This window comes from Mus pahari, chromosome 4 (genome assembly GCF_900095145.1).
Source record: "Mus pahari chromosome 4, PAHARI_EIJ_v1.1, whole genome shotgun sequence".
Classification (NCBI taxonomy): domain Eukaryota; kingdom Metazoa; phylum Chordata; class Mammalia; order Rodentia; family Muridae; genus Mus; species Mus pahari.
This window is the reverse complement of record NC_034593.1, coordinates 78596929-78614921: the sequence shown is the minus strand read 5'-3', so window position 1 is coordinate 78614921 and position 17993 is coordinate 78596929. Positions and strand designations below refer to the sequence as shown.

The following is a 17993-nucleotide window of genomic DNA, read 5'->3' as shown; positions in this document are numbered from 1 at the left end:
TCATTTGCACTTCAGGGCACCTTATGGGCCAGGCAGCAGGTCTCCTTTCTGTTAGAGGAGCACCCACACAGCAAAGAGATGCTAGTGAATGAATACCATCCCCATACAATTATTTATACTTCTTTTCATCCTCAAACATGACTGTATATGAACTTTGTTGCTGTTGTTGTTTCAGGGCTTCTTAGTGTAGCCAGCCCTGGCTGTCTTGGACACGTTTTGTAGACCAGGTTGGCCTCAGCCTCAAACCACAGAGATCCACCGGTCTCTGCCGCCTCCTGAGTGCCATGCCCAGCTCATATATGGACCCTTAAATTACGGGGTCACCATATTCTCATAGCTGTGAGAAGGGGCATCTTGGCGGGGGTGGGGGAGGGGAGAAGAGATGGTCAGGGGGATAGATCACACTGTGTCCACCTGGTAGCGTAGCTGTTCCACATCATAGATCTTCTTCAGGGGGACCACAGAGGGTGCAAAACAGTGGCCCAGCTTGGCCAGCAGCACTCCATTCCGGAGGCTCTCCTCCAGCTCCACGGGGGACGGAAGCTCCTCCTTCAAGCACACCTCCATCCAACTGTGAACAGGAGAGCCTGTCTTACCCACGGCAGGCCACACAGGCCCTGGTGCCTACAGGATCTGCCCATCCCTTTTGATCTGACACTCCATTCCTTCCCTACCCAAACCTCCCCTCTCTTCCTATTGGCTTGCTGATCCCCAGTTTCCCCAGGCTGCCACCGAGGCCTGAATAAGCCAACCCTTTACGTCATTCACTGTGGAAAGCCCCCCTGAGTGGCTCCCATATCTGCCTGTTGTAGCTGGACTTTGCTACTTTACGTGTTCTTCTTTTTTCTCACCCTTTATCCCCCTCCCCCTCCCAGTTTGATAGACGGGGAGAGAGATCTCTTAATCTAACTTCTTTTTGACTATGGTTATTAATAAACTACAACCAACCCCCATGAACAACCATCACCAATGCCTCTTAAAACCCTCACCCTCTGAAAAGGTCCCAGAATTCCAAACAACACACAATGGCAGAAACTATATGAGCTGTCGAAAACACGCCTCTGCTAGAGAACGAGGCAAATCACAGTCAGCTGCTGTGGGCAGTCTGCAGCAGCCCCACACCCCACACCTGGGGTTAAAATGAAAGCACGTTCTTATACAATGTCTGTATTATTATAGAAAACAGCTGAGCATGGTGGCGTATGCCTTTAATCCCAGCTGAGGCTGAGGGGCAGAGGGACAGAGGGGCAGAGGGGCAGAGGGGTCCCTGTGAATTCCAGGCCAGTCTGGTCTACAAAGCAAGTCCAGGACAGCCAGGGTTGGTTACATCAAAAAACCCTGTCTCGAAAAACCAAAACCAAACCAAATCAAACCAAACCAAAAAACCCAAATTTCTAAAATTGTCACTACAGCCTGTCTTCAAGGAGGTGTAGCCAGACTCTTACCCTGTTGTGTAAGGTAACCTCTCACTTTGTCTGGCTACACACCTGACTCAAACCAAATGGACTCTGCCATTTCTCTCATTGTTTATGGTTCTGAGAACTTAGGTACAGAAAGCTCATGTCTGATGATGACCTCCTCAGTTCACCTCTGAGACTGAGTTGCATTCTGTAGAAATGAGGCCAACATCACCGGTCTTGCTGGCTTCAGCGGGCAGCTGCCAGGATCAGTGAGCTGTCAGTCTGAGCACACTTTGAATATAAATGCATTTTACTGCTGGGGGTTATACAAGTCAGGCACAGTGACTCCTTGGGCAGACTCTCCAGGTATTGAGGTCTATGGAGAGTATGTTTCCAAAGAGAGCCAAAGCCGACATTACTTCGAGCTGTCCTTGCCTGACATCCGATTTCCTATCTGCGCCATCCTACCTTCTTTTTAGAAAACATTAACATAAACTATTGGCTAAAAAAAAAAAAAAGAAAGTGTGGTGTGTGGCCTGGAGAGATGGCTCAGAGTTAAGAGGTCCGGAGTCTGATTCCAGCATCTGAATGGCAGCTCACAGCATCTGGAACTCTAGTTCCAGTGGACCCGATACCCTCTTCTGGCTTCCAAGGGCACCAGACATGCACATGGTACACAGACAAACATGTAGGCAAAACAATCGTATACATTAAGTTAAATTTAAAAAAAAAAAAAATTTTTTTTTTTTGAAGGAAAGAGAAAGGGAGTGGGAAAATGACTCAACAGGTCAGAGTGCTAGCCACAGAGGCACGGGGGCCTGAGCTCTAAGCCCTGCACCCACAAAAAAACCCCGAGCATAGCCACAAGCACTGGTAACCCCAGCAACCTAGCTCCAAGTTCAGTGAGAGACCTTGTCTAAGGAAAATATGGCGTCGTCTATTGAACCTGAAACTAATCAAGGCTTTGTTTTCTTTTTCGCTTTTTTCTTTTTTTCTCTTTCTTTCTTTCTTTTTTTTTTTTTTTTTTCCTGAGACAGGGTTTCTCTGTGTAGCCCTGGCTGTCAGGGACCTCTGTAGACCAGGCTGGCTTCGAACTCAGAGATCTGCCTGGCTCTGCCTCCCGAGTGTTGGAATTAGAGATGGGAGCCATCGCTGCTGGTCTTGTCTGGGTTTTTTTGTTTGTTTGTTTGGGTTTTGTTTGTTTGTTTGTTTGTTTTTGAGATAGGGTTTACATGAGGTCCTGGCTGGTCTCAGGCTTGCTATGTAGTTGAGGCTGACTTTGAACTCTGTGTGTGGTAGTGGTGGGGGTGGGGTGCCTGTTCATATGTGTACACTTGTACATGTGTGTGCTCGTGTCTGCAGAGGCTGGAGGCTGATGTATTCATCAATTGAGCCTAGAGTTCACTAATTGGCTAAGCTAGCCAGCCAATAAATTCTATAGCTCTGCCTGCCTCTGCCTCCCCAGTAGCGGGATTACAGGCGCAGGCTGCTGTACCTGGCTTCGTCTGTGTGCTGTTGGTCTGAACTCCGGTCTTCGGGCTTGCACGCCAGGCACTTTACTGAGCCACCTCCTTTGGGCTGACCTTGACTTTTTTAATCCTCTCACCTACTAAGCACAAGACTACAGGGGTGTGGTCTCATGCCTGGATTGACAAAACTCTTAACTTGCCCTTTCCTGCAGCATGACCCCTTGTCTGTTAGCATTTGCTCTGGGGACAGATGACTGGAATCAGAGGTAGGAAAAGTGGACCCTGCTTACCGCTTGGCTTCCTCCAGCCGGCACAGGTACTGATAGGCGACATTCTGTCGCCTCTGCTCATCCATCTCCTCAGCTGTGAGGCGTTCATCTAAATCATGAGGCGAGATAGACAAGGAACGAAGCGTTAGATAAGGAATCCCAGTCCCCATGCTGGGCAAGCAGCTCACCACTACCAGTGTTCTCTTCTGGCTTCCGTGAGCACCCATACATACACACGTGCACATGAATAAAAATGGATCTTAAAAAAAACAAGACAGTGATCTCAGTTCCGAAGCTGCTACTGAACATATCCCCTCAGAGCACAGAAACCCTTTCCGTGCCCCAGTTCTTCCCAGTGTACCCAGTGTACCCCCCCTATCAGGGAGCATCCTGCAGCCTTCTGTGCCAGAGACATTTCCTTGTCTCCTATGCAGCCATCTTCCCATCTTTCTCAAGCCTACTTCATGAACCCCCTTCAGTGCCTCGAGCAGGACCACCCACCTTCCTCAGCTGGGAGTGCAGCTTCCCGTCACAGCCCTCACTAGGTGCTGACTTCTCAAACACGCTTGTCCCGTGTGCTCCCTTGTGCACAGCTGACATCATCAACCATTAGCACCGTCATTCATTCATGCCAGACCTTTCTGTCAGGCCCTGGGCTAGGGAGCACTTCTATTTTGCCTTAGCCACAGTCTTCCTACCTCTCCATCTGTTTTTCATGGGGAACACACTATAAACGTAAACACGGGGTACGGGACAGCTGCGCACAGAAGCAACAAACAAACGAGCTCAGAGAATACGCAAGAGACAGCATGGTCGCTCTGTCTTTGGGCACTCCAGTCATTTTTACTCCTTATCCCATTTCCTCATCTTGGATATCCTGCAGTATAACTTCAGGAAGGGCTGGGCTTATTTGAATTGGCAGTTCAACAGACACACACTTCCAAATACAGATTTGAAAGTGCTGGCTAACAGCAGAAAATCCCCGGGTTGCTCTGAGGGAGTTTACAAGGAACAAGAGCTGGTTGTTGAAGCATGGAAAATAAACCAGTAAGGGAGTGACATCACCTCAGAGTTATGAGTTGGAAACTCAGCGAGGTGGAATGGGAGGGGCCTTGAGCAAGGGAGGCAGCAGCGCCTCCTGCCCGCACACGCGCCCACATACCAGAGTGTCTCAAAAACAAACAAACAAACAAACAAACAACTGGTTTCCTGGAACTCGCGTTCCTTCGTGAGGTGGATGGACATTGTTTTTCATTCAGATGGTCAGGTAGAATCGTTTCCACCCTTCTCACGAACCCGAGTTTCTCTCTAAGAAAGCCGCGTTTCAGGTAGCCCAGGCTGTCCTCTATATACCATGTAGCTAACAATGACCATGAACTTTTGACCTTAGGCCTCCACTTAGCAACTGTTGGAATTACTGGAGCTCGCTGCCAAACCGGCCCTCCAGGTTCTGCATTTTAAACAAGCGGCCAGGTGATCAGGCGTCAAGTCATTTGGGAGGCAGCGTCTCAATGCGGAATCCCGTCCCGTGGCACTTTTTGGCAAGTACAGTAACTGCTGAGTTTTAAGGGTCCAGCTAGATTCCCCGGCCCTGGAGCCCCAGAACCTGGGAGTGCGCCCTTTGAAGGGTTTGCAGCTCAGTTACCTGGAGCACACTACCGGAGAATTCCCGGGAGAGCTGTGCTCCGGGCAGCCACTCCTGCGAAAACCAACCCCCACCAGCAGCATCCCGCTCCACCCCCAGATCCTTTCCGCACTCACAGGCTGTCCGAGCCCGGCCTGCCGCGCACGGCTCCATGTTCCTTCTCCTGCCAGTTTTGAATCTCCCGCCGCTGGGACACCACTCCTCACTGCGGTCACGCCGGGATGGGACGCTTCCCGTTCGTGCCGCAGGGAATCCTGGGTTTTGTAGTTCCTCTTAGAGATGGCGCGATCGCTTAGGTCAGTTTCTTGATTTGCTCTTTCTCTAAGGCCCTGCTGCTCATCTGGCTTTTTAACAAATAGTCCTTGCCGCTGCCCTTCCTTTCGCTAGTCTGTCCTACTTTCTATAGAATTCCTGGGACTCCCTGTGTGCTATTTGGTGTTATACTCTGAACTAAATGACAAATGCAGGGATATACATGTTCTAAACTAGTGCTGTTACAGCAACAATAGATAGCACAGTCAAAAGCTTGGAGGTCTGTGCTGCACAGAGGGAAAGATCCACTGCAGTGGAGGCCGAGACCTTCCTAGTGAAGCCTTCAGCTGATCTTGAGCAGGACAGAAAAACAGATTAATTAAAAGAGCATGGGAAGGGAATGAAGGTCCCGCCACCATGGAGTCTGATTGAAATCGCCAGCTAAGGGTTAAGACTTCCTACTGGAGCTAGAGAGATGGATCAGCAGGTTAAGACCACTGGCTGCTTTTCCAGAGTATCTAGATTCAATTTCCCGCATCCATATAACAGCTTACAACTCCAGCCTCAGGGGATCCGACATCCTCACACAGACATACATGCAAGCAAAACACCAATGCACGTAAAATAAAAGTAACTAAATAAATCATTAAAAAGAAAAAGAAAAAAGAGGGCTGGCGATATGGCTCAGCGGTTAAGAGCACTGACTGCTCTTCTGAGCCACCAACTACAGGGTGGCTCACTACCACCCATAATGAGATCTGATGCCCTCTTTTGGGGTGTCTGAAGACAGCTACAGTGTACTTACATAGAATAAATAAATAGGAGCTGGAGAGATGGCTCAGTGGTTAAGAGTACTGACTGCTCTTCCAGAGGTCCTGAGTTCAAATCCCAGCAACCACATGGTGGCTCACAACCACCTGTAATGAGATCTGACTCCCTCTTCTGGTGCTGTCTGAAGACATCTACAGTATACTTACTTATTCTAATAAATACAAATCTTAAAAAAAATAAATATTTAAAAGAAAAGAAAAACTTCTCCTGGGGTGGCACATTCTTTTAATACTAGGGGAGGCAGAGGGAGGCAGATCTCTGTGAGTTCTCCGCCAGCCTGGTCTACAGAGTGAGTTCCAGGACAGCCAGGACTACACAGAGAAACACTGTCTCAAAAACAAACAAACAACAAACAAAAGACTTCCCACACAATTAACAAAGTCGATGTGAGGGTTATTTATAGAGATAATATTCCTCTTATACAGAAATATTTCAAATAAGGATATATGAGGAATAAATATTATAACACTTTATACACATATATGAAATTGCTTCTTTTCTCCACTTTGTATACTCCAGGGTCCCCTGTCCAGGGAATGGTCTCACCTACAATTAAAAAGGGACTACCTAATCAATTAACATGGCCAAGATAATCCCGCACAGGCAAGCTCTTTTGTAACAGTGAAGGACTGGCTGTAGATCCTCTTTGAGTGTCTGGCAGAATCCTTCGGTGGATCCATCTGGCCTTGGATTCTTTATTTAGCTCCTCTTGTCTTTCTAAGTTCTGGAGCCATTCTTTCTGATCCTTTAATACAGGCACGTTATAGATTCCCCTTGTAGGGCTGCTTTCCGTGTGTGCCAGAGGTGTCTCGGTTTAGTTACAGGGATTTTGATTGATTGATTGATTGATTTCTTCATTGACTCCAGTGATGAATTGTTAAATCTCCATGAGTTTGCATATTGACTAGAAATTTTTTGGTGTCAATTTCAAGTTTTATTGCATTGTGTTCTGATAGGCTATAAGGAGTTATTTCCATCTTCCTGAATATATAAGACCTGTTTTGTGTCCCAGATATGGTCTGCTTTAGAAAAGTTTCCATGTCTGACTGAGTGGAATGTTCTGTAGATGTCTGTTAAGTCCATTTGATGTATGATGTCAGTGAATTGTGTTTCTGTTTATTTTTTGTCCAGATGACACAAGAAGGGTACTGAAATCAGCTATTAGTGAACTAAAGATCATTTCTGTCTTTAAATACAGTAGTAGGCTTTTTAAGATGAAATTGGGCACCACAGAGCTGGGTGCATGTGTGTTTAGGATAGTGACATCCTCTTGGTTAATTGTCCCTTTCGTTAACTGTCCCCTTATCTCTGCTGACTTGCTTTGGTTTGATGTGTTTTGTCAGCTATTAGGATAATGATACCTGCTGCTTCCTGGTTCTGTTTGATGGAGGACTTTGTCCATCCTTTTAGCAGTGCCTATCTTTACAGCTAAGATGCATTTCTTGGCAGCAACAGATAGATGGATTTGGGGGGTTTTGTTTGTCTATTTTTAAGATTTATTTTATTTATACAAGTACACTGTAGCTGTCCTCAGACACACCAGAAGAGGGCGTCAGATCTCGTTACAGATGGCTGTGAGCCACCGTATATTGCAGGGAATTGAACTCAGGATCTCTGGAAAAGCAGTTGGTGCTCTTAACCACTGAGCCATCTCTCCAGCCCCTGGCTTTTGTTTCTTGATCAATTCAGTCAGTCTGTGTCTTTTGAAGAGTTGATTCCGCTGGCATTTAAAGTTATCATTGAAATGTATGAGTTAATCATGACCATGTTGATGGTTGGTGCTGTTTGTATTGTCAGTGATATGGAAGGAGTTCTGAGGACATGGTGGGTGTGGCACTAAGGGAACCGGATGATGGTTCAGAATGACAGAGGATCTGGGAGAGAGCCCCTTAGGACCTTGGCTGAGAACACTTTCAGGCCCCCCCCCCCGATTTTCCTCAAGGAAAGCCTACTGAGTATGGGACCACTTGGTGGCCTACTTGGCCTGGACAGGCTGCACCTCTGAAAGCCAGGCCAGAGCAGAAGCAGCCTGTCTGGAGCTCAGATACGGCCCTGGATGCCAGGCCTGCACAAATGCCTGGGTTGCAACTGTGCTCAGCGCATCTACTTCAGGAGTCTGTTTCTGGCAATGGCCCTTCTACTTTAAAATGGCCCTAGGAAGGCCAATGGAGAAGTGGGTAACTTTACATTTAGATGCAGCCTCTGATGGTAGGTTCATGGGTTGGTGAGCTGGTGAGTTAGTAGGTCCTGGTGATTGTGGGGCCTCCAGTCCTCACATCAAACAGAACCTGGAGCTTTCAGAGTTTACAGTGCACTCATATACATAAAATAAATAAGTTTTTTTTTTTTTTTTAAAAAGCTTGTAGTCACACCCTGTAGCAGATGGAGTTCTTTGGCCTGTCACATCTCTCTCTGAAAGGGAGAGACTGAGCAGGGTGTGATGGCACAATCTGTGGTTTCAGGAAGGAAAGAAGATCAACACAAGAACCTACCTTAAAATTAAAGTTAAATTAAATTAAATTAAGAAGAGAAGATGGGAAGTTCATGGTCTCATGGTAGTTCAATATATTATTTGAAGGAACTGGAAGGTGTGTCTGCAGGGGTGGGGCAGGAAGGGAAACAGGTCTTAGGTGACGATGTCTGTGCACCATTAGGGTCCTCCACTAAGATAGGCCACCACAGCTGTCACTCGAAGGATTACCTGAGAAGAAAGGAGAGTGCCAGGTGTCTGGTGACACAGTTCTGAGCTCAAGGCTAGTGAGAAGTAACCTAAGCCAGCAGAACCATTCCAGAAAGCCACTGTGGAGTAAGCAGGACAGAGGTAAGAGGTCCTGGAGTTGGGTCCCCAAGACTGCACAGGGGACAGTCCGAAGCCTCAAGGCGACAGCCCGGAGTACCTCAAGGTGGGGAGCCTTATGAAGTCAGGATTTTATGTGTTTTCAGAAGTAACTCTTCCTAGTTTTCCCTCCCACCCTCCCTTTTCCCCACCGCTAAGCCAGATCCCCAACTCCAGAGAAAATTTCTTTCAAAAGAAGCATCCCTTCTGCCTCTTCGCTGTAAAAGAGAAAAAGTGGGGGTTGGAGGGGTTGGTTTTTTGGCTCTTTTCAGTTTCCTGGGAAGAGAGGCGGTCCAGGAGAAATGTGCCGATGAGAAGAATGTATCTGAACTTAAGAGTTCTCTGGGGACCAGAGCAGGAACTAACTGGCAGAAAGTGAAGGAGAAAATAGGAAGGGCATAGTCCATGCAGACAGACCCCTCCTGGACATCGGCCTCTTCCTAACTCAGTGTCTGTTCAGCTTTGAGTGCCCGGGGCTAGTACAGCTCCTGGCACACACTGGAGCTGACTGTGCTGAATTCCCGTTGGCTTATAAAGCAGCAGCACATAGGTCCCAAGACCTTGTATAAGAGGAAAGGGGGGGTAGCCCTATGTATCCTGATTGGGTTTTGTAACCCTGCTGTCCTGGACTCACTAAGCAAACCAGACTGGCCCTGAACTCACAGAGCTCTGTCTTTCCATCCTGAGTTGGGATCAAAGGTGTGTGCTGCTGTGGCAGCCTTTTGTTTGTCTGTTTTGTTTTGATGGAAATGCTAGCACTCAGATAAGCTGAGAAGGCAGCTCTGGGTACTTTTTGATCTTGCAGAGACCTGAGTTCAGTTCCCAGCACCCACACCGGGCAGCTCATAACCAAGGATGACCTCAGCTCCAAGGGATTCAAAACCTCTGGTGCACATAACCTCATGTACACACAATTCAAAATAACAAAAATGAGTCCTTTAGACATGAGAGGATGATAATCCCCAGGGAATGACAGATGATGGGTTCACAGCTGAGTTTATATAGTGTCACCGAAATGGACCCTTGAGGATGATTTTAAATTGTATATATATATTGGCTTTTCTTGTTGCTGGTCCTCCCCCTGCCCTGAGATAAGGGTTTTCTGTATGTCTCTAGTTACCTAGAAAACCAGGCTGGTTTTGATTGATCTCAGAGGTCTACCTGCCTCTGCCTCCTGAATGCTAGGATTAAAGTTCTGTGCCACCACAACAAGCTTAAAATATTCTATTTTTAAAATTATTTGTATGTGTATAGGTGTATGTCAGTTCAAGTGCTTGCAGAAGCCACAGGGTGAGTCACTTCTGTGACTCAAATTTAAAAGTTCACTAACCTTTTAAAGATAGATTTTTTTTTTGTTTTAATGTGTGTGTGTGTGTGTGTGTGTGTGTGTGTGTGTGTGTGTGTGTGTGTGTGTATACCAGAGACTTTGGGTTCCCTGGAGCTGCAGTTACAGGTAGTTGTGAGCAAGGTGTCTGACCTGGGTGTGGGAACCAAATTCAGGACCTCTGGAAAAAGCAGAGTTAATTAGACTTAATTGCTAAGTCATCTCTCCAGACCTCTTTAAAAATATTTTTATTTTATTTGTATGGCTTTTTTGCTTGCATGCATGTCCATGCACCAAGCGCATATGATGCCCTCAGAAACAAGAAGGAGTTGGATCTCCTGGAACTGGAATTACAGACAATTGTCAGTCACCATGTGGGTGCTGGGAACCAAACCTGAACCCTTTGCCAGAGCAACAAGTGCTCTTAACTGCTGAGCCAGTGCTTCGGCCCCAACCCTTTAGTAAACTTTCATTAAAGAGCTAATGCCTTCGACTCATTCCCAGGCCAGTGACAGCGTATGGTGATAAACACAGCATCTGGTGCAGTTCAGCGGCTGAGTGCTTGCCTTAAAAGTTGAATTCAATCCCCAATACTGGGAGTAGACATTAGGGGAAAGACTTAGGGAGAAAAATCCTGAGAAATTACAGAAGTTTGCAGGGATTTCTGATTGGTCTGGTTTTGGTTTTGTAACATGGGGTATTGGATTCACAGAAGGCAGTGTTCAGAAAGTTGGTCTGAGTCCTGATGAAGAACTTGGGAGGGTTCTAAAGAGAAAAAGTCAAAATGCTGCCCAGTGGGACACAGGAAGCAAGGTAAGAAAGAGGTCAGAGGAAAATCCTTGGTCCCTGGAGGTCAGAGGGAGAGCCAAATTCCCCTTGAGGGATCCTACTGGAGGGGTAGAGGGCGAGAGTTAAGGCTGATGGGCTGACCCCTCTGTTCCTGGCATCAACCTTGGGTCTTCACCCATTCCTGGGGACAGCCACTAGAAGCTTGAGACTGTGCCCAAACCCCCAAACTGCAGGAAGAAAAAGGAGAAAAAGAAGAGGCTGCAAGAAGCAGCCAAGATTCAGAGCCTTACCAGGGCTGGCCACAGGGCCTTGCATGCTGCTCGGATTCAGGAGGCCTTGGCCAGCTTCCAGAAGGCCTTCCTGCTGGCCTCCAAGGCCCCATCAGCCAGAGACGGCCCCGTGCTTCAAGCCTGTGCCTTTAACCTTGGGGCTGCCTATGTGGAGACTGGAGATCCCGCCACAGGTCTTGAGCTACTTCTGAGAGCCCACCCAGAAGAGAAGTCCGAAGGCTGGTGTCATGGTGACCAGTGTTTCAATGTGGCTTTAGCCCATCACGCCCTTGGTGACTTGACTCAAGCTTTGGACTGGTACCACAGGGCTCTGGTCCATTACCAGCCACAGGGCTACCATGGGGAGGCACAGGCAAAAATAGGAGCCTGCTATCAGGCCCTGGGATGGCCTAAGCAAGCAGCCTGCAGTTTACAGGAAGCAAGCCGGGCCTATGCCCACGCCGGTCAGCTCTGGGATGCAGCCCTGGCTCAGGTGGCTGCCGTGAGATGTATGCTGAGCAGTCGGCAGTATGGACTGAGTGATGTGCTGCGGGCTCTGGAGGAGAGCCGTAAGCTTGCTGATGCTGACCGGAGCACTGACCGGGGACTGCTGGGTGAGCCTTAGTAAACGAGGTGTGGGCTCTAAGGAGGTGCTAAGCCTAAGTGTGGTGGTGTACTGGGGGCAGGGGAACCTGGAGGGTCAGGAGCTATACTGTTACAGTCTAAGCTATGGCCCATCTGGCCATCAGTGACTTTGGTTCTATTCTCCAGGGCCATTCTACAATGATCTAGGCATGGGTTACTTCCAACTCCAACTGTTCCCTCTGGCAGTAGAGACCTTCCTGCAGGCCCTACCCCTGTGTCGACAGCCAGTAGAGCAGGCTACAGTGCTTCAAAACCTTGGAATGACCCACAATGTCCTTGGCAACTATTGGAAAGCCCAGGAGTTTCACCAGAAGGCTGCCAGTCTGCATGGTGGGTCCCAGGGACCGGGGCCAAGATTAAAGGATTAAAAAGAGGTTTCAGGCCTGGAGAGGATACATATACATCATATACGCATGTGTGTGGATACACACACACACACACACACACACACACACACACACACACACACACACATCTAGAGTGCTTGCCCAGCATACACAAAGCCCTGGTTTGGTCCCCAGCACCACATAAACCAAGTGCAGTGGTGCTCATCTGCAATAGCAGTGCTCAGTAGGCAGAGGCAAGATCTTTAAGGCTTTAAGCAATCCTTGGCTACATACCAAATTCCAGGCCAGCTTGGGTTACATGGTATCCTGTCAAAAAAAGAAAAAGAATAAAATGTTTCCAATGAACCAGGTGGTGCCCCAAGGGTTGGGAGGGGGCTGAGGAGCCTGGGTCCTGACCAGCACAGTGCTATACCAGGAGCACTGGCTGGCTGGCTTTCTGGGACCAGTTACTGGGCTGGGACTACCTGAAATGGGAGAACCAGTCAGAGCAGAAGGTAGTGGGTTCAGTGGCCTGTAGCTGAAGTTGGGAGGCCAGAGGTGTTGCCCTGAATCTACTCCTTCAGCCGCAAACCACTTCCCATCTCTGTGCTTCAGTTGCCACACATACTGATGGTGCTATGAGGGGCAGGTGGAATGGCTCAGCAGGTAAGGGTACTTGCTGCTAAGCATGTCGGCCCGAGTTCACTTCCCGGAACCCATGTGGATGATGACAGAAAGCACCAATTCCCGCAAGTGGTCCTGACTCCCATCTGTGCACAGCCATATACCTACAGAAAAAAATTATGAAAAAAAAATTAAAAACAGTGGGTAGCTGGGGGTGTGGCAAAGCACTTGCCTGACATGCACAGGGCCCTGGATTCCATTCCCAGCACTACAGAAACACACACACACACACACACACACACACACACACACGCACATAGCATTCAATCACAAAAGTGGGATTAAACCTGGGTGTCTATGACCTGGGTGTCTAGCCCCTAAACAGTTTTTTTTTTTTTTAACCTGCCCAGTATGGTGGTGCACACCTTTGATCCCAGCACTCCAGAGGTAGAGACAATCTCTGATCTTTTATTTTATTTTTATTTTTTTAATATTTTTCCTCAACCTATTAACATAGCCTCTTAACTCACAGGTCCCAACTTGCTAGAGAGGTACTTTGGGGTAAAACAAGGTGAGAGGCTCAACCTGGATAGTTTAGTGGGTCACCTAGAGGCACTGAGGCTGAACTTTGGGACTCCTGAGACCTCCCTTGCTGAGGGCAGGGTTTCAATGCCCCAGCAACCAAGTCCCTATTCAAACGGGCCTGTTCTGATTTCAGGCTCTGTGGGTCAGCGGTGGGAGCAGGGTCGCAGCTTCAGCGGCCTGGCATTTTCACTGAGCCAGCTGGGGGACCACAGGGCTGCCTGGGACAGCTATTTGCATGCCCTCCAGGCTGCCCAAGACACTGGTAAGAATGAGAGGGTTAGCTTGGAACTCAGGGAGGGGCACACAAAGACCGAGGGTACACAATGCCAGATGGGTCTGTGGAACAGGGAACATGAGAAGATCTTTCGAGCTCTCTTCCTTAGGAGACGTGAAGGGACAGTGGCAGGCGTGTGAGGGCCTTGGGGCAGCTGCAGCCAGACTGGGACAACATGACCAGGCCTTGAAATACTATAAGGAAGCGCTGGCCCTGTGTCAGGTGAGACCCTCCATCACGGCCTCTGACTTCCTGCCTTCCCCTCCTCCAGAAGTCTCTCGCTGATGCTGCTGGCCTGGCTCCTTGCTCCCACCACGTATTTACTGATTAGAAACGCCACGCCAGGTCCAGGGCCGTTACCTGGAGGAAGAGGCAGTCTGCCTACAGTTTTATGCTCAAAGGCATGGTGGCATGGTGGCGGGGCACAAAGAGAGGGAATCAGACCTCTCGCTCTTTCTTTCTGCCCCTTTCCTGCTTTTGCAGATTCATAGCTCAGTCCATCCTCATTCCACCCTTTGTCCCCCTTCTCCCCAGCACGAACCAGGTTCTGTACGAGAGCGGCTTGTGGCCAAATTGGCAGATGCCATGCGGACATTCGTGGCTCAGGAGAAGCTAGCCCAGGCTCATTTCTTGGTAGTATGACGCCTAAGACCAGGAGGTGGGAGTGGGGACAAGATGCCCCAGGAAGACAGTTCTCAGGAATGCCACACTTTACTCCGTGTTCACTTTCCCCTGGGCTTGCATGAGGGATGTATGTATATCAGGTTGTAGGGGGTGGGGCGGAGATTGTGACATACCTTTTTGTCCACGGGCTGTTTCTCCAGACTTTAACTGAGGTCACAAGCACCATTGGGTTAAGGCCAAGGCCTTTCAGCCATTTGTATGAAGAGTTGGGAGGCTGCTCTTGGGTGCAATTCCCTAAATGGCCACAGGATGGGGGTGGTGCTCCAAGAAAACTCCAGGAGCTGTCTCTTGGGTAGGGCTTCTTCGGGTCCCCTTGGACTGTACCTCCAGCTGGGGGGGGGTGGGGTGGGTTGTTTGTTTGTTTGTTTGTTTTTGTTTTTTTTTCTGTTTTGTTGTTTTGTTTTGTTTTGTTTTGTTTGCTTCCCAGTCTCTCTCCACAGGTCCTGGGCCCTCCAAATGCTTTCCTCTATAGGAAATATCCTCTCACCCCAAGAATTGAAATGTATGCTTTATTATAGGGATTTAATGGGTTGAATGCCCTCTTGTTTTAACTTTTTTTTTTTTTTGAGACAGGGTTTCTCTGGGTAGTTCTGGCTGTCCTAGAACTCACTCTGTAGACCAGGCTGGCCTAGAACTCAGAAATCCGCCTGCCTCTGCCTCCCATGTGCTGGGATTAAAGGCGTGCGCCACCATGCCCAGCTGCTTTCTTGTTTTAAAGCCCAGGACACTGTATAATCTTCAAACACAGTTATTTCACCTGAAGCAGAGAAGGTGTAGTTCAGTTGTAGGATGCTTGCCCAGCAGATGTGAGATCCTAGTTCAGTTACCATCCTGGGGGATAGGGGTAGTTATCCTGGAACAGACAGGGGGTTGGTTTAAAGGCAAGTCTTGGGCCTCAGTCAAGGCCTTCCACTAACTCAGACAATACACGGAGGCTCCGGGCATCGCATGATAATGGCCAGGCTATGGTAGGGTCCACAAGCCTGATTTCTGATCTAAGATTTAGGAGGTGAACCTTCAGAGAGCAAAGGGCCTTACTTCAGAATTTGAATCTCAGAACCCCCCTGGGCTGTCCCCAGCACGTAAGTCTGTGTGGGGACACTGTGGCTCCCTAAAGGTAGCTGGAAGGGCAGTGATAGCCAGGTGGGTTTCCTGGTTTCCATGCCATGCTCTGTGCCTTCAGCAGCCCTCTGCTCCTGGAAAGCTGCAGACTTCGTGGAAGGCAAAGACCTCAGCCAGGGTACAAAGTAATGCAGAAGATGCCCAGGAGAGGTGAGCCGGGCAGTCCTGACACGGCAGAAGAGGGTTGGCTGGCCGGGGGGGTGGTGGGGTGGGGTAGAGGGAGCTGACCCCAGGGGTGTCCCACAGCCCGGCCACACCCAGTTCTTTGTCCCTGAAAACCTTTCAGTCAGTGGGAAGGTGAAGAGTCAGAAGGCGGCCATGAGAAGGAGATGGAGGGGTTGGTGAACATGGACACTGTGTTAGGACCTCAGAGACAGAACCGTGAGTGGAAAGAGGGTGGGTGGGAGGAACACGCCCCACTCCTGCAGTCGGAACCCTCATCTTACCTTCCTGGTCCCCCACACACACACCACGCCTGCCACCCACCCCTGGTTCCCCTTGCCTGCAGCAGTTCTCCTGCATTTCTGCTTCTCTCATGAGGCCTGGCCCATTTCCTCCCAGGCCTTCCCAGATGTGTGTGTTGCTAGCTCTCTGTTCCCTAGCTTTCATGCTGTTTCCTAGCAACTTAAACTTTGTATCTTAGTGCCCAGCGTGTGTGGAGAACCCGCTCCACATCAGGCTCCACGTTAGGCTTTACCCCTTACTAGGCGGTCCCTTGAACCTCTCAAGCTCACGCACGGAGCTGAAGGCCTTGCTATTTGGTGAGCTGGCTCAGATTCCTGATGTGTTTCCTTCTAGGGACTCATTCCTCCATCACTGGGGGATTCGTGTTTACCAAGCACCCAGCTTGTCCAGGGCATCTTCCGTGAAGTGACCAATACATAGCTAGATATCTGCCCCACTTGTCCCCACCCCTGCTTCCTCTTTCCCACTGTGATGTCCTGGTTACGAAAAGGCCTGTGAGAAATGTATCCACCCCCCTCCATCCTTGCTTAGGAGCCACAACCCATCTTCCATCTGGAGACCCAAGTCCCAATGGAATGGAATATCCCTTCATCATAGCACCCAACAAGCTCCGAGTCAATAGGTGGGTCCTAGAGGAGGGGTGGGGGCCTGGAGGTTGGGCAGTGGGAGTAAAAGCAGAAGCTCGTGGTTGAGGGAAGGAAGCATCTAAGGCTCATCGTTATCCCAGGCCCCTGCAAGGCCTGGCTGCAGGCTCTAGAAGAGCAAGAGTCCTAAAGAAAACAGAGATGAGAAGTTGCAGCCAGGGAGGCAGCTCCTGGGCTTCCACAGTTGCCCCATGGCACCCCTCTGCCCCCTTTAGGTCATCCACATGGACCAAGGAAGCCCTGGGCAGGAACTTCCAGAGGACACGCATCCAGTCTGGCCTCTGCACCATCATGTGACCTATACCTGCTGGCTACAGCACTTAACCTCTACAGGAACTTCCCGATAGATGCACTTACGGGCCTTGGGGGAGGAGCTTCTTTAGCCAGTATGGACAAGGTGCTTCCGGACAGACAGGCCAAGGGCTCTGCTGGCTTGGCATTGAGGGTCTCCTTGCTCTTCTTTGGGGGGAATTGAACTCAGTAGACAAAAGAAAACTGGGAAATGAACAGTGAGCACCGTCCCCTGTTTTTCTGGATTAGGGGCGTCCTGACTGTTAAAGCGTTTTGCCAGTTCTAAAAATGACTTCCAGGCTTAGATGACTTTGGGACCACTGAGCTTCTCCATGTCCCCTTCTCATGTTGGAGACATGAATGTCATACAACAGAATTGAGAGCACACACTCCAGTTACTGTCCCCCATGAATACCCAAGGTCATACAACACCGATGATGATGTTGCGACATTTTTCGAGCATGCTTCACACCCTGAACACGGGAGTGTGGGAGGAAAAGAGATGGCTGGGCATGGTGACACGGGCCTATGATCCTAAAGCTCAGAGAGGGCAGGAAGGTCACTGCTTCAAGGCCAGCATGAGCTGCATAGCAAGATGTATCTCAAAAAACAAAACAACTAGCGAGGCCAAGGCTTGCAGATCTCCCTGAGTTTGAGCTAGCCTGGTCTACATAGCATAATCAGGCTAGCCAGGGCTATATAGTGAGACACTATCTCAAACAAACAACCCAAAAACCAAAAACAAAAAAAATCCAACAACAAAACTAAGATGAGGAAAAGAAAGCTTAAAGGTGAAATGGATTAAAGATCCAGTCACGGTTTGGTGAGATGGCTCAGCGTGTAAGATCTCTGACTGCTCTTCCTAAGATCCTGAGTTCAAATCCCAGCAACCACATGGTGGCTCACAACCACCCATAATGACATCTGATGCCCCCTTCTGGTGTGTCTGAAGACAGCTACAGTGTACTTAATAAATCGTTGAGACAGAATGAGCAGAGGTCCTAAAAATTCAATTCCCAACAACCACATGAAGACTCACAATAGGATACATCTGTACAGCTACAGTGCATCATATACATAAAATAAATAAATAAATCTTAAAAAAACAAAACAAGATCCAGTCACACCAGTTGGACCCGGGAGGTCAAACCCAGGCCTCTGCGCAGCCCCACCCCCACCCCACTGCCACCTGAGCTGGCCGGTGGTCTGCTGTGATTTAGTACAAAATGTTTTTTTTTTTTTTTTTTTT

General features: G+C 48.9%; 2 protein-coding genes across 2 annotated transcripts in view; one reads left to right on the top strand and one right to left on the bottom strand.

Annotated features, from left to right (window-relative positions):
* The window catches only part of Iqgap3 (IQ motif containing GTPase activating protein 3), a 41082-nt gene extending 36145 nt beyond the window's left edge, over nucleotides 1-4937 (bottom strand). The window contains exons 1-3 of the mRNA XM_021195448.2: nucleotides 4900-4937; nucleotides 3160-3247; nucleotides 415-571 (exon numbers count right to left, since the gene is read on the bottom strand). Of these exons, the coding sequence (XP_021051107.1) occupies nucleotides 415-571; nucleotides 3160-3247; nucleotides 4900-4936 (282 nt within the window). The 5' untranslated portion in view covers nucleotide 4937. The remainder of the gene's footprint in view (nucleotides 1-414; nucleotides 572-3159; nucleotides 3248-4899) is intronic.
* Nucleotides 4938-5004: 67 nt separating this feature from the next.
* On the top strand, nucleotides 5005-16872 carry Ttc24 (tetratricopeptide repeat domain 24). The gene is made up of 10 exons (XM_021196935.1): nucleotides 5005-5046; nucleotides 11014-11698; nucleotides 11856-12059; nucleotides 13398-13526; nucleotides 13648-13760; nucleotides 14073-14171; nucleotides 15409-15494; nucleotides 15631-15725; nucleotides 16341-16431; nucleotides 16669-16872. The coding sequence occupies exons 1-10, from the start codon at nucleotides 5005-5007 to the stop codon at nucleotides 16748-16750; spliced, it is 1626 nt and encodes a 541-aa protein (XP_021052594.1). The 3' UTR covers nucleotides 16751-16872.
* Nucleotides 16873-17993: the final 1121 nt, after the last annotated feature.